This window comes from Gymnoscopelus microlampas, assembly GCF_963454915.1.
Source record: "Gymnoscopelus microlampas genome assembly, chromosome: 12".
Taxonomy (NCBI): domain Eukaryota; kingdom Metazoa; phylum Chordata; class Actinopteri; order Myctophiformes; family Myctophidae; genus Gymnoscopelus; species Gymnoscopelus microlampas.
The window spans coordinates 49,972,853-49,989,008 of record NC_139949.1 but is presented as its reverse complement, the minus strand read 5'-3'; the positions used below and the strand labels follow the sequence as shown (position 1 = coordinate 49,989,008).

General features: G+C 39.5%; 3 protein-coding genes across 3 annotated transcripts in view; all 3 read left to right on the top strand.

Annotated features, from left to right (window-relative positions):
* Nucleotides 1-16,156, top strand: part of LOC311057413 (uncharacterized protein) — a gene marked incomplete at both ends in the record, with an annotated part of 61,226 nt that overhangs the window by 31,277 nt on the left and 13,793 nt on the right. The window lies entirely within an intron of this gene.
* LOC311057884 (uncharacterized protein) lies at nt 4,132-7,413 on the top strand. The gene is made up of 3 exons (XM_084075022.1): nt 4,132-4,215; nt 5,740-6,006; nt 6,269-7,413. Exons 1-3 carry the CDS (start codon nt 4,149-4,151, stop codon nt 6,838-6,840), a joined length of 906 nt encoding a protein of 301 aa, XP_083931148.1. The 5' UTR covers nt 4,132-4,148; the 3' UTR covers nt 6,841-7,413.
* Nucleotides 12,203-15,766, top strand: LOC311056749 (uncharacterized protein; the record flags this gene model as incomplete). Its single annotated transcript, XM_084073555.1, has 2 exons — nt 12,203-12,446; nt 14,988-15,766. The coding sequence occupies 2 exons, from the start codon at nt 12,203-12,205 to the stop codon at nt 15,764-15,766; spliced, it is 1,023 nt and encodes a 340-aa protein (XP_083929681.1).

The window sequence follows — 16,156 nt, the reverse complement described above, 5'->3', positions numbered from 1 at the left end:
TCTTCCCAGACTCAGTTCTTCTCTTGTTCTGAGTGTTCATACTGCTTCACATCTCAGGTCTTCCTTCATAAACACATCAGGAGTAAACACGATGACCTCTACTGCCAAATGCTGAGGAATGGACAGATCACCTCATCAGCCTGTCAGCAAATCACCAGCTCTACCACCAGATCTTACATTCATCGACGGTTTACCAAGACTTTAACTCAACCAGATGGAGAAAAACCTTTCAAATGTAAACATTGTAAAAAGAGTTTCAATAACTCAGGTCACCTGAAGAGACACCAGCGTATCCACACCGGAGAAAAACCTTTCCACTGTACGCACTGTAACAAGAGTTTTAATTGTTTGGGTAACCTGAAGCAACACCAGCGTATCCACACTGGAGAAAAACCTTCCCACTGTAAAGATTGTAACAAGAGTTTCAGTAAATCATATGACTTGAAGAGACACCAGCGTATCCACACTGGAGAAAAACCTTTCCACTGTAAACATTGTGACAAGAGGTTTAGTGAGTCAGGTTCCTTCAAGAGACACCAGCGTATCCACACTGGAGAAAAACCTTTCCACTGTAAACATTGTAACAAGAGTTTCAATAACTCAGATCACCTGAAGACACACCAGCGTGTTCACACTGGAGAGAAATCTTTCCACTGTAAATAATGTGATAAGAGTTTTAGTCAGCCAGGTTCCTTCAAGACACACCAGCGTATCCATACTGGAAAAACCTTTTCACTGTAAACATTATAACAACAGTTTTAGTAATCTAAAAAGACACCAGATTATATACACTAAGGAAACAAACGTTCTACTATAAATTAGCTCACTGGGAGGATCAATTTAAACACCTGTATGTTGGTAGGTAGGTAATCTCTAGCTGCGCTACTGAAGTGAAACACGCTGGGGGCGCGGTTTTACTTTTTGTTTAACATGGGATCCCAGATTGGTAGGGAGGTGGATAGAAAAGCTGAAATATTATTGATCGTCATACTGTTCCTGTCAAGTGTCAACAGAAGCCTTGTATCTTGTTGTTTGTTTTTTTCAATACGCAATTTCCTCAATTAGTTTTAAGTGTTAACAGTAACCATGTATACAACTATGCATTTTTAGAAGTATATATGTATATATACATGTGTTAATATACCAACAGAGCCATATCTGCAGACAGGACTGATGAAATAGGATTGTGGGTGTGTTTTTATACCTTTTTTGTGGCCCTACATCTTAGCACACGATAATATGAAATCTCATGATTTTAAGTCAGCCTGACCCAGTGCAATTCATCCATTACAATCAATCTATCTTACAGAACTATTTTCCTGTTTACTAGAACATTCTGGAACAATAACCAAACTGAACTGTATTCCATTATTCTCTTCTCCATGACTTCATTAAATATTTCTACTACAAAAATAGCTTCTTTGTCACAGTCTGAATTCATCCTACATTATGAACATAGCCTATCATAGAAATATTGATATATTCACATAGTTTGAAAAAGATATGGTTAACACATGTTTAATACGTATGTTGTATGTATGTGTTGTATCCTGTAACATGGTATTGGTAAGTGTTGTATACTGTAACATGGTATTGGTAAGTGTTGTATACTGTGTTTCTGTGAGACGTGAGGATCAGACCTGTGCAGCATCAATGTGCAGTGATGAAAGCTCAAAGCTGTGATAGATGCAGTTTAACTGGGCAAGACTAGTGAAAATAGCTGATCTACAAGCTCAGAAATGCATCAGATCTTGATTTGTTGTGAGCTTGTAATAATTTCACTATTATTTGTTAGTTTTTTGCTTATAATGACATGTCCAAAACAGGGATAAATTATTAATTCATTAATTTACTGAATTATTGATCATAAGAAACGAATGAACTGCTTTACTCCTAGATGGATGTTCTCTTGTCTACAGGTCAGGAAGGTCACATAGTACTGTTACAGTATATAAACAATGGACAGTACCCGAGACCAACAATAGTGGGCAGCAATACACCAACTAGACAAGGTGGTCGTCAGAAGAAGAACATACCCACAATGCAGTAGTGAAAACAAAATGGTGTGTTGACTAACCTCGCATCACCAGTCTTCCCACCTCGGAAAAAATAAGCTAAACTATGCCGCATCAAGGATTTTATAGGACGGACCTATTTTGGGGTGAGACGTGTTTCCGGTTTATCGCGATCCGGTCCGCTCCCGACCGGATCATATACCCGAAAAGGAACGCTGCCCAGGCTATGTGTTGACTGACTGTTGTTGACACTTTAAAATACCATAGATGTATATAAAAGTAAAATACAAAGAAAAGTAAAACGTGTCGTTTCTAAACAGTGTCGTCGTTAAGCAGCAGGAGGACGTTTGTTAGCAGCTCAACCACTGAAACACGGCAGGTAAAGATCAACTCATTATGTTGTTTCATCTATTTATAACATTTAAGATGAACGAAAGAGTACTTAGACCCAGGCGCTTTAACTTCTTACATCCGTGACCGTGGGGTCAGCACTTAATATTTGAAATTTGAACGTTTATGTAGATGTACTGGTTGTAAATGTAAAATTCTCAAAAAACAGGAACAATTAGTGCTATGACGCTTGTGACAGACGAGCGTCATGTGAACCATGGCTACAGCAGTATTCAGACATTGATATACATTGTTGTGTTTTATGTTGTTTTTGACGTCACTATTAACATTGTAACCCTATATTTACATCAGTGTCTTATAGCATTACAGTGGTTAATCTCCATAATAAGCAACGAGGTGTAAACGACGTATCTTCTAAACCAGTAAGATATTTACTCTGTCCACAGTAATGTTAATGTGATTGTCAAGTGAAGTTAGAGCTCCATGTCTTCATGCACCAGACATTGAATCCTTACCAACTAAACATTTATCATACTGTAGTGTGTCAGACCTAGAATGACACATCCAGGTAATGTATGGCATTGAAAATAGTTTCCCTGTCTTGTTCATGGGCTGCAAATTAACAGTTTAGCTCCAAACCCATTAACTATACATACTGTAGTAATATAATGTATTTGTCTGTTTTCTTAACAAGGATAATACTGCAAGAACCATGTTGTACTTGTTCATCCATTATCTTCCAGTTCAAAGTAAAAGTTATCTTCCAGTAAAAGAAAAAGAAGAAAAAGGTGATCTAGCTCACAATGTGTCTCATCGCGATGCATTATTATTCAATACCTTGTAGATCTGCTATTTTCAGATCACCCACGTATATACGGCAGGTTTAAACTGGCTACACTTATTTTGATAGCATACATTTTACAGGGGGTCCCCTGGAACCCTCTCAAGGACCCAGCTGGGGTCCCCGGAAGTCAGTTTGACAACCACTGTTCTAGACTCTTTTGTAAACAACTGTGCAGAGCCATAGGTTGTCCTTTCACGAGGAGGGGGGTGGGGGGACTAGGATAGGTGGGTGGTGCTAAGGTGCAAACCAGGTATAATACTTGATGAACTGGTGGGTGGAGCTACACATGAAAATTTCATTTTAACACTTACTGTACAATTTTTGGAAAAACATTCATCCTCCTTATCCTATATTAAAATGTCAAATGGGAGCACAGACCTCTGACGTCACTCAGACTCAGCCATAACCATATAAGGAGTTTCCAATGCAGCTACGCCCAAATATGGAGTGTGTTGTCTAACCTCAATGTGTCGTCATGGCATCAGCCACAAACTAATCAGTCAGCACCAGGTCAGCACCATATATGTGCACAAAAGAGGGTATGCCCATATATGGGCATATACTGATGACATCAGGGATCTCCATATATGGGCATTAAAGGAACACAGTAGTAGACAGACAGAAACAGACATCTCCATATATGGGCATAAAAGGGACCCAGGTAGACAGACAGAAACATACATCTCCATATATGGTCACAAAAGGGACACAGACAGACGGGTACAACGGTTGCTCTGACAAACCCCCAACACTATGACTCAGACATATTGGTCGGATGGGCAGTGTGACGTAGGTGTAAGTGGCCTGAATCTCTAGTATAATAATAATACCCAATGACTATGTTTTAGGGGGAAAAGAACCATGGAACCCCATCTTTAAAGTCCTTATTCAATTCCTTCATTTCAGGCCAGTGTGTGGAGTGCAGACTGCAGGTGAAGATGAACTCTCCAGACTCAGCCAGGGCTATCTCTATTAAACAGGAACCTGAAGACCACCCACACCTCGGTACGTTTCATGTGCTCACTCTTTCTTGAATGTTTTTATCATTGTTTTTCTGTTCTGTTGTAGGGCTGTCACTATATCTAATTTTACTGAGAAATAATCATGACAAAATATATAATGACAATGATAATATCCTGATGATTAAACAAATCGCTCATTCTGTCTGGTTGCAGAAACATTAAAAAAACATGTCCTTGTGTAATCATTACATTACATTACATTACATTACAGTCATTTAGCAGACGCTTTTATCCAAAGCGACTTACAATAAGTGCATTCAACATAATTTAGGTAGGCAAGAAAACTACTAATCACCAGAAGTCTTAAACAGATTAGAAAAATAGCTAAATCAAATGAGCAAGAGCTAAAACAAATAAGTGTATCAAGTAAATAAGATCCAATAAAACAAGAGCTTGTACAAATATTTGACAACAAGTAGGCAAGGCTAAGAGGAAGCGTCAGGGTAGTGTTTCCTGAAGAGGTGGGTTTTCAGCCTGCGGCGAAAGATTGGCAGTGACTCTGCTGTCCTGACATCAGTGGGGAGTTCATTCCACCACTGTGGGGCCAGAACAGAAAAAAGCTGTGACCGTGTAGATCGGCCAGAAGGACCTCTGAGCGACGGGGCAACCAGTTGTCCAGAGGCGGCAGACCGAAGTGGTCGGGCAGGGGTGTAATTCAATTCAGTTAAATTTTATTAAAGTTTCAAATCACTACAAGTTGTCTCAAGACACTTTACATGTAGAGCAGAGACCCGACAATCCCACCCTGAGCAAGCAATTTTGCGACAGTGGCAACGAAAAACTTCCCCTTAACTGGAAGAAACATCAACAACAACAGATTATATTATAATCTATTGGTGGTATTTTTGTAAAAGTACTGTATGGCTTGGCCTATGGCCAAATTTCCTCTGCCGGGATCCAATAACCCAGCGAAGACAATACACAAGCCCTTGTAGATGCACAGTCTGAAACTGAGCCGTTTTGGGTGTTTTTGTATACCTGATAAAATTGAACCAAATGGTCCCTTACATGTCCATTTGGTTACATTTGTACACTCCAGAGTTAAATTAACGCTGGAGGGGTCCCTGACTGTGTACATTTTAATCTGTGTTTACAAATTGGGTCCCTGGGCAGTAGGCTACAGCTGCCAGCTGGGAAGGAGGAAAAACTTGTGTTTGTCACAGCTTGATTGTAAATTATCAATATTTTAGGTATTAAATAGAACTTGTAGTTGCTGAATCTTTCTTATTTTCACACATACAACTGCTAGATTAAAAATGTATTGGAATTGTCCACTGTTTCCATATGTTAAGTGAATGACAGCTTGAAGAGGCGATTAGTTTAACATGCAAATGAACTATTTTGTCCCATCGCAACACCCAGCGACCAAAGTGACACGATTCAAGTGAGTAGAAAGATTTGTTATCGTTCAGTGGGAATGCACCTTAAGTAGGTGAATACCTCCTTTTGTCCATGGAGAATGGAAATGTTTGTTTTCACTATCGTGTTATTTTTCTGCTCCAACTAGACATCTTGCACATGGTTGTGTGTAAAGAGGAGAGAAGCCCCAGTCTGCTCCAGGAGGAACCAGAGCCTCCACACATTAAAGAGGAACAGGAGGAGTTACTTCAAAGACCAGAGGAGCCTGATGGGTCAATGTTGACATTACTAGCAGTGAAAAGTGAAGATGATGATGATGAACACATCTCTTCACACTGTTCTGAAGTTGAAGTTGAGCTCGAATCTGACACTGAAGTCACTGAAGACAGTGATGATTGGGAGGATACCAGTGGAGGTCAGTCAGTGTTAAACACAGGGACAGGACTTACATGGGTGGGGAAAACTGGGAGGTGGAATAAAAGAGGTTGATGAAAAATATTATAAATGTAATCAGAAATGTTAACAGGGAAGCCGTAATGCTCCTAAAGAACGGACTTGTTTGATGATGGAAGCTTGTAAAGTTGTATTTGTATTATATTATATTATATATATTTTTAACCAGCCTCCTTCTCTCTTCCTCTCTCTCTCTCCCCTCTGTCCCCCCTCGCCTCTCTCAGGAGTGAGGTTCCAGTCTTCCCAGACTCAGTTCTTCTCTTGTTCTGAGTGTTCATACTCCTTCACATCTCAGGTCTTCCTTCATAAACACATCAAGAGGAGACACAACGACCGGCAAATGCTGAGGGATGGACAGATCACCTCATCAGCCTGTCAGCAAATCCACAGCTCTACAACCAGCCCGAAACAAGGAGATGGACCTTATCACTGTAAATATTGTAACAAGTGTTTCAGTGGTAACCTGAAAACACACCAGCGTGTTCACACTGGAGAAAAACCTTTCCACTGTAAACATTGTGACAAGAGTTTCAGGCAGTCAGGTCACCTGAAAACACACCAGCGTGTTCACACTGGAGAAAAACCTTTCCACTGTAAAATATGCGACAAGAGTTTCAGTCGGTCAACTGACCTGAATAGCCACAAGCGTATTCACACTGGAGAAAAAACATTCCACTGTGAACATTGTGACAAGACTTTCAGTCAATCAGGTTCCCTAAAGCGACACCAGCGTTTTGTTTGGGCAGCTTCTCTGAAAAAACACAGTGTTGATTTTATCAGACAGTCTCAGTCTTAGTCCAGTTTCAATCGTCCTTGATACTATGATTTTCATCATATTTAGTCAACCTCATCCTGTTTTTATTTAGTTAAGTTGTAGTCAACAAAAAGTCGAGCATTTTAGTTCCTATCTTAGTCCAACACAACCTTAAGTATTTAGTACATTTTTTTGTCAACAAAAACTGTTTGCATTTTAGTCTAATTTTTAGGCTAATAACTATTTTAGTCTACCTTTATCCATGAAACGACATTCTGATTTTACCACGCTGATCCCAGTACAAACCAACACTAAATACATAGAACCTGAAGACACATCCGCGTATCCACACTGGAGAAACGACGTTCCACTGTAAACAATGTAACAAGACTTTCACCAAGCCAACTTCTCTGAAAAGACATCAGCGTATCCACAATGGAGAAAAACCTTTATTCTTTAAGCATTGTGACAAGAATTTCAGTAAGTCAGGTTCCTTCAAGAGGCACCAGAGTATCCACACTGCAGAAAAACCTTTCTACTGTCGCTGGGTGTTGCGATGGGACAAAAATGTTCATTTACATGTTCAACTAATCGCCTCTTCTAAAAAGACACCAGTTTATTACTGGTGTCTTTACTGCTCCTGTCAACAGGCCTCGTCTCTTGTTTTTTTCACTTTTAAGTCCTTAATTTCCTCAATCTGTTTTAAGTGTTAACAGTAACCATATGCAGCTATACATTTTAGAAGCATATACTATGTAAATATACATTTGTTAATATACCAACAGAGCCATATCTGCAGACAGGACTGATGAAATAGGATTGTGGGTGTGTTTTATACCTTTTTGTGGCCCTACATCTTGGCACACAATATTATGAAATCTCATGGTAAGTTACACCATTTTAGGTCAGCCTGACCTAGTGCAATTCATCCATTACAATCAATCTATCTTACAGAACTATTTTCCTGTTTGCTAGAACATTTTTGGAACAATAACCAAACTCTGAACTGTATTCCATTATTCTCTTCTCCATAACTTCATTAAATATTTCTACTAAAAAAATAGCACAGTCTGAATTCATCCTACATTATGAATATAGCCTATCATAGAAATATTGATATATTCACATAGTTTGAAAAAGATATGGTCAACACATGTTTAATACATATGTTGTATGTATATGTGTTGTATCCTGTAACATGGTATTGGTAAGTGTTGTATACTGTAACATGGTATTGGTAAGTGTTGTATCCTGTAACATGGTATTGGTAAGTGTTGTATACTGTAACATGGTATTGGTAAGTTTTGTATCCTGTAACATGGTATTGGTATGTGTTGTATACTTTATTTCTGTGAGACGTGAGGATCAGACCTGTGCAGCATCAATGTCCAGTGATGGAAGCTCAAAGCTGTGATAGATGCAGTTTAACTGTGCAAGACTAGTGAAAATAGCTGATCTACAGGCTCAGAAATGGGTCAGATCTTGTTTCTTTGTCAGCTTGTACATATAATAATTTCACTATTATTTGTTTGATTTTTGCTTAGAATGACATAACAGGGATCCAAAACAGGGATCAATTATTAATTGATTCAGTTACTGAATTATTGATCGTCAGAAACAAATGAACTGCTTTACTCCTAGATGGATGTTCTCTTGTCTACAGGTCAGGAAGGTCACATAGTACTGTTACTGTATATACACAATGGACAGTACCCGAGACCAACAGTAGGGGGCAGCAATACTCAAACTGGCGTCTAAACAGAGTGGTCGTCAGAAGAAGAACATACCCACAATGCAGTAGTGAAAACAACATGGTGTGTTGACTGACTGTTGTTGACGCCAGCTATCTAAGTGTGCTGTGTTTACCATATATTTATATAAAAGTAAAACACAAAGAAAAGTAAAACGTGTCGTTTCTAAACAGTGTCGTCGTTAAGCAGCAGGAGGACGTTTGTTAGCAGCTCAACCACTGAAACTCAGCAGGTAAAGATCAACTCATTATGTTGTTTCATCTATTTATAACATTTAAGATGAACGAATCACGTCTTGTTTCATCTATTTGTCTTTATTAACTCATCATTTAAGTTGGAACATAAATCGAATTACTCTTAACTGTTAGCTTGTTATAAAGAGATCACAAACACAAGCAATAGCTCCATAGTAGCTGTAGAATACAACTCTCGTAGACGTATTTATGATTCTGACGTTTTCAATCTACAAGAGATGTAGGGTTCACCCACCATGGACACAGGGACTTACAGCACTATACCCCGTAGACACTCCAAACATGCACAAATTAAAAAATAAAGGTGCTTAACTCAACGCCCCAAATGTTAACTTTTTCTACGCATAGTCGTTTAATGTAATAATCCATATCTTTCAATAAAGAAGTGTTTTAATGCCGTCTGTGGCCGATTCTGTCGGAAGTTCCCAATGGGCGGTAATGACGTGCCCATCTGGTGAAACCCGGAATTACACTCAATGACAGGAAGTAAACGGGGGTGAAAAAATGGCGTTCTGCCACAGACGGCATTAAAACACTTCTTTATTGAAAGATATGGATTATTACATTAAACTACTACCCCGTAGTGAGAGTTAAAATTGGGGGTGTTGGGGTAAGCACATTTATTTTTTGTATTTGTACATGTTTAGAGATCTACGGGCTAGGAGATGAAAGTCCCTGTGTCAACCCTACAACTCCCGTAGATTGAAAACGTCAGAATCATAAATACGTCTACGAGAGTTGTATTCTACAGCTTGCTCCATAACAGCAAGACTAGCCCCGAAACATGACTGTATTGTTCAATAAAAAGCTTTTTAATCAGATTGCCGGCCATTTTCTCCGAATTGTCTCTATGCTTTCAACTACGCGGCCCTATTGGTTGAGAGGTGTATTGCACTCTGATACATTATAATTCTTTTTTTTAATAGAAAATGGCCGCGGATCTGATTAAAATGCATTTTATTGAAGATACGGGTACTTAGACCCAGGCGCTTTAACTTGTTACATCCGTGGCTTTGGGGTAAGCACTTTATATTTGAAATCTGAACGTTAATGTAGATGTACTGGTTGTAAATGTAAGATTTTCAAAAAACAACAAGTACCGTCATGACGCTTGTGACAGATGAGCGTCATGTGAACCATGGCTACAGCAAGACATTGATATACATTGTTGTGTTTTATGTTGTTGACGTCACTAGTATCATTGTAACCCTATAGTTACATCAGTGTCTTATAGCATTACTGTGGTTAATCTCCATATAACTTAAACAACGAGGTGTAAACGTATGTAAACCATTAGGAGGATCTTTACTCTGTCCACAGTAATTTGACAGTTAATTTGACTGTGAAGTGAAGTTAGAGCTCCATGTCTTCATGCACCAGACATACATTCAATTCAATTCAATTCAATTTTATTAAAGTGTCAAATCACAACAAGTTGTCTCAAGACACTTTACATGTAGAGAAGAGACCCGACAATCCCACCCTGAACAAGCAATTTTGTTCAGGGTGGGATTCTATTACATTGAAGGATTCTATTACATTGAATCCTTACTAAACATTTGTCATGTTGTAGTGTGTCAGGCCTAGAATGACCATCCAGGTAAACCGCCAACACTATGACTCAGTCAGACATATTGAATCTCTCCTGAATCTCTAGTATAATAATAATAATAATACCCAGCAATGACTATGTTTTAGGGGGAAAAGAACCATGGAATCCCATCTTTAAAGTCCTTATTCAATTCCTTCATTTCAGACCAGTGTGTGGAGTGCAGACTGCAGGTGAAGATGAACTCTACAGACTCAGCCAGGGCTATCTCTATTAAACAGGAACCTGAAGACCACCCACACCTCGGTACGTTTCATGTGCTCACTCTTTCTTGAATGTTTCTATTTAATTTTTCCTATTTTGTTGTAGGTATGTCACTATATCTAATTTTACTGAGAAATAAACATGGCAAATTATATAATGACAATGATAATATCCTGATGATTAAACAAATTGCTCATTCTGTCTGGTTGCAGAAACATAAAAAACAAATAGAAGTGCAACAATATCTAATTTTTACTGTACAATAACCATTGCGAAAAATATTTTGACACTGATAGTAATCGTGCTGATATTTAGCTATCATTAAAATATCTAAATTCATTGTTAACCTTGTTTGTCTCAATACCATACCCGAAAAGCACATCTCTTTTGCGCAAATGCAATACTAAAGAAAAACTGCACCATATATCTTCACATTGTACATAGTACATTCTATCTGAAGTGGAAAAATACTTCCTTGGTCAGTGTGCAGATATTTGGCGCTGATCGTCAAAACGGTTTGTGAGATTTGTCCCGGACACACAGATAGACAGATTCACAGACTCACAGACCTATTTCTAGACATACAGAGCCACGCTATAAAAGTATTTTACATCGATTTTAAACTACGACCCAACTTTCACCTGACATTTCAAGCTTTCATGTGTGGAGATGTTTCTGTGTCATGATGTCATGCACTTAACGGCATGAGATGTGATTGGTCTACTTTTGAGGGGAAATACATACTGAAATACATACAGACAAACCCTGTTCTATACAAAACTCATTAGCGTTCTCTATGAATAGAAGAATATGTATCTGAGCCTGTCTTGCATCTATTATTTTGGAGTGCCGCTTTTTCCACTTTGGTGGTCATTTTTTGAATGTACCTGTTCTATATGGCTTGGCCTATGACCAAATTTCCTCTGCCGGGAACCAATAACACAGCAAAGAAAACACACAAGCCCTTGTAGACGCACAGCCAGACACTGAGCCGTTTTGGGAGTTTTTGTATACCTGTGAGTGTACAGAATTGAACCAAATGGTCCCTTACATGTCCATTTGGTTCCATTTATACACTCCAGAGTTACATTAACACCAGTAAATTAACGCTGGAGGGGGTCCTGTGTACATTTTCTATCTGTAGTATGTGTACAAATTGGGGTCCCTGGGCAGAGGCTGGGAAGGGGGAAAAACACACGCTTTGTGTTTTTCACAGCTTGATTATAAATTATCAATATTTCTGCCATGAAATAGAACTTGTAGTTGCTGAATCTTTCTCATTTTCACACATATAAAACTGTATTAGAATTGTCTACGGTTTCCATATGTTTAGTGATTGACAGCTTGAAGAGACGATTAGTTGAACATGCAAATGAACTCTTTTGTCCCATCCCAACACCCAGCGACCAAAATGACACGATTCAAGTGACTAGAAAGATTATTTATTTATTTGTCTTTCAGTGGGAATGCACCGTAAGTAGGTGATACCTCCTTTAGTACATGGAGGATGGAAATGTTCATTTACACTTCAGGAATCCAGTGTTCACTATCATGTTATTTTTCTGCTCCAACTAGACATCTTGCACATGGCTGTGTGTAAAGAGGAGAGGAGCCCCAGTCTGCTCAAGGAGGAACCAGAGCCTCCACACATTAAAGAGGAACAGGAGGAGTTACTTCAAAGACCAGAGGAGCCTGATGGCTCAATGTTGACATTACTAGCAGTGAAAAGTGAAGATGATGATGAAGACATCTCTTCACACTGTTCTGAAATTGAAGTTGAGCTTGAATCTGACACTGAAGACAGTGATGATTGGGAGGAGACCAGTGGAGGTCAGTCAGTGTTTAACACAGGAACAGGACTTACATGGGTGGGGAAAACTGGGAGGTGGAATAAAAGAGGTCGATATTAAATCAGACATTTTAACTCGTTGAGTGTTATTGACTTGTTTGACGCGTTTTACCGCTATGGCGCAACGTGCCAATGACGTGTTTGACGTGTTTTTGAAAAGAATGTAAAAAAATATATACTTTTTTGGGAAAAAGCCATTCAGAACCCAAGATTTCATCATTTGAAGATTTGCTTTTCCATTCACTTCTTTAACTTTTTACTGAAAAGGGCTCTATATCGGCTCCTGAGCACTTTTTTTTTACTATGTATTTTTGGCTGGCACAGTATGCAATTATTTTTATATTTTATTGGCACTGAATGAGTACAGGGAAGCTAAACAACGGACTTGTTTGATGATAGCAGGGCGGAATTTTGCCGTTTTCAATACACGATAGTGCACTTGGTGATACAAGCGCGAAATTTGGCACAGATGTCCTTCATATGACCCTAATTGATAATCAACCTCTGGCCACGCAAAAATCCTAAGATTTCAAGATGGCCACCACCAGTTTTCAAAATGGCTGCAACTGGGCCAACATTTTGGACTATATCACTTTGCTGGGGCTGTAAATCTTTGATTTTCCCCTTATTTTAATATAGGAGAATATGTTCTGAAGGTATTTCTACCAAGTAAGATAAAAAATATATATATTAGGTTCCAATATGGCGGCATATTTTCCAATATGGCTGCCGATAAATTGCATAAATGTACATTCAGTGTAGCACATGTATTTTTTTATTAATTACCATACACAGAATCAATTTATAGCACATTTTAAAGTGATTTGGTAGCTTTTTAATGACCTAGGGCAACAGACTTTTCAATATGTTCACCAATAAATACAAAAACTTAGATATATATAGGGATATTTTCTCAAACAGGTGCTGACCTTTTTCTCTTTCCATGGAAGGACAAAACTGTATGGCATCTGCTGAACGCATGAAAGAAGCAAAGACCTGATGACTTTGATCCAATAGCTGATGCATTTTCATGAAGGGGGATCCATCTGAGGTCCTTCGACAGCTTTTTCAAGCCAAGTCTTTGTGTCTGGGTAGCTCAGTCGGTAGAGCTTTCACCTTCGGATCACATGGTCATGGGTTCGATCAGGATCAGTGTATGAGTAGGTACAGTGAGTGTGGCGCTCCACCTCAGCAATACCAGGGGGTCTATAAGACCCCTGCGTTCTCAGCTGATACTGACAATAAGTCTCAGACTTACTTAAAATGAACAAGTGCAACTGCTATGACAACAATGTCAGTATCTGAGCTGCGAATCATGATGTGTCAGATGCTATCCTCTGCAGCTCTGCCTCAGATACTGACATTGTTGACATAACAGTTTCACTTGTTCAAAGACTTGGCTTGAATTAGCTGTGGATTGCCTTTGGAAGGAGGGAAGGATCTCAGATGGATCCCGTTCATGAAATTGCATCAGCTATTGAATCAAAGTCATCAGGTCTTTGCTTCTTTCATGCATTCAGGGGATGCCACACAGTTTCGTCCTTCCATGGAAAGGGAAAAAGGTCAGCATGGCAAACAACTTCTCCAAATTAGGTTCAAGACCTGTTGCAATAAATGATAAACATATGCAAGTCATTGAGGAGTTCATAGTACTCATGTACGATAGAACTTCATAGAAGTAGTTCCTACAAGGAAGTGAATGCAAGTGAAGTGCATTCCAAACAGGACATATATGGGGCCAGTCACTCTTGTGCAGTCCTGTTTGCCAAATTATGCCAGAAGCTGACAAGATGTGGATGTAAAAAAGCATGTTCTGGACACTGAAAATGCTTTAAGTTTGGACTTATCTGCACACCCCTCTGTGGTTGCAGTTGCTAGTACACTGGCCTGTCACTTGCCCAGCCACCATTGTAAATGAGAATGTGTTTATAATGACTTAATAACAAAACAAAAAGTAAGCACTAAGCTTTACCAAGCTAATAAATCACTTTCAAATGTTCCATAAATGGATTCTGTGTATGATAATTAATACAAATGCATGTACTACAAGCTCATGTGGATAAACCATAAGCAGATGCACATTTCTGCAATTTATCGGCAGCCATATTGGAAAATATGCCGCCATATTGGAACCTAATGTTATTTTTTATCTTACTTGGTAGGAATACCTCCAGAAAATAGTCTCTTATATTAAAATAAGCCCCAGCAAAGCGATATAGTCCAACACATTGGCCCAGTTGCAGCCATTTTGAAAACTGGTGGTGGCCATCTTGAAATCTTAGGAATTCCGCGTGGCCAGAGGTTGATTATCAATTAGGTTCATATGAAGGTCATCTGTGCCAAATTTCGCGCTTGTATCACCAAGTGCACTATGGTATCAAAATTCCGCCCTGCTATGATGGAAGCTTTCAAGTTGTATGTGTACTCTACCATTTTTAACCTGCCTTCTCCCCTCCCCCCTCCTCCCCCCCCTCCCCCTCCCCCCTCCTCCCCCCCCTCCTCCTCCTCCTCCTCTCTCGCAGGAGTGAGGTTCCAGTCTTCCCACACTCAGTTCTTCTCCTGTTCTGAGTGTTCATACTCCTTCACATCTCAGGTCTTCCTCCATAAACACATCAGGAGTAAACACAACGACCTCTACTGCCAAATGCTGAGGAATGGAGAGATCACCTCATCAGCCTGTCAGCAAATCACCAGCTCTACAACCAGCCAGGAACAAGGAGACACTGATCAACCAGGATCTTCCAGTCATCAACAGTTTACCAAGACTTTAACTCAACCAGATGGAGACAAATCTTTCAACTGTAAACATTGTAACAAGAGTTTCAATCACTCAGGTAACTTGAAGACACACGAGCGTATCCATACCGGAGAAAAACCTTTCCACTGTACGCACTGTAACAAGAGTTTTAATCAGGAGGGTGATCTGAAGACACACCAGCGTATCCACACTGGGGAAAAACCTTTCCACTGTAAACATTGTAACAAGAGTTTCAATACCTCAGATAAGCTTAAGAGACACCAGCGTATCCACACCGGAGAAAAACCTTTTCAGTGTACTTACTGTAACAAAAGTTTTACTCAGTCGGGTGGCCTGAAGGCACACCAGCGTATCCACAGCGGAGAAAAACCTTTCCACTGTAGACACTGTAACAAGAGTTTCAATGAGTCAAGTTGCCTGAAGAAACACCAGCGTATCCACACTGGAGAGAAACCTTTCCACTGTAAACGTTGTGATAAGAGTTTCAGGTGGTCAGGTGCCCTGAAGACACACCAGCGTATTCACACTAGAGAAAAACCTTAATTGCTCTGTTTTATGCCAGTAGCAATTAGGGGCTGGTGTGTAAGAGCCATTTGAGCCATGTTTTCTATTTGATGACGTCACTGCAGGGCACGGTCAAGGCGGTTGCCAAGGTATTTAACCAGGTCTGAAATCAAGGGCAGGTGTTGCTGATGCGAGGCAAAGAGTTTTTTGACTGTGTTTAGGAGGGCTGTTGGTTTAGCCACCCTACGTTTAACTGTTTATGTTTAATTGTATTTTTTCTTTGTATGCTGTAGTGATTGGCACGAAAACTACTAAGAATAAAGCGTTTATTTATGAACTTTACGGACGGTTTGAACTTCAGTCTTTTAGCACATGTCGAAACAACTCTAGCGTCGGCAACCAGTAGTGCCAGAAGTACAGGACTTTTGA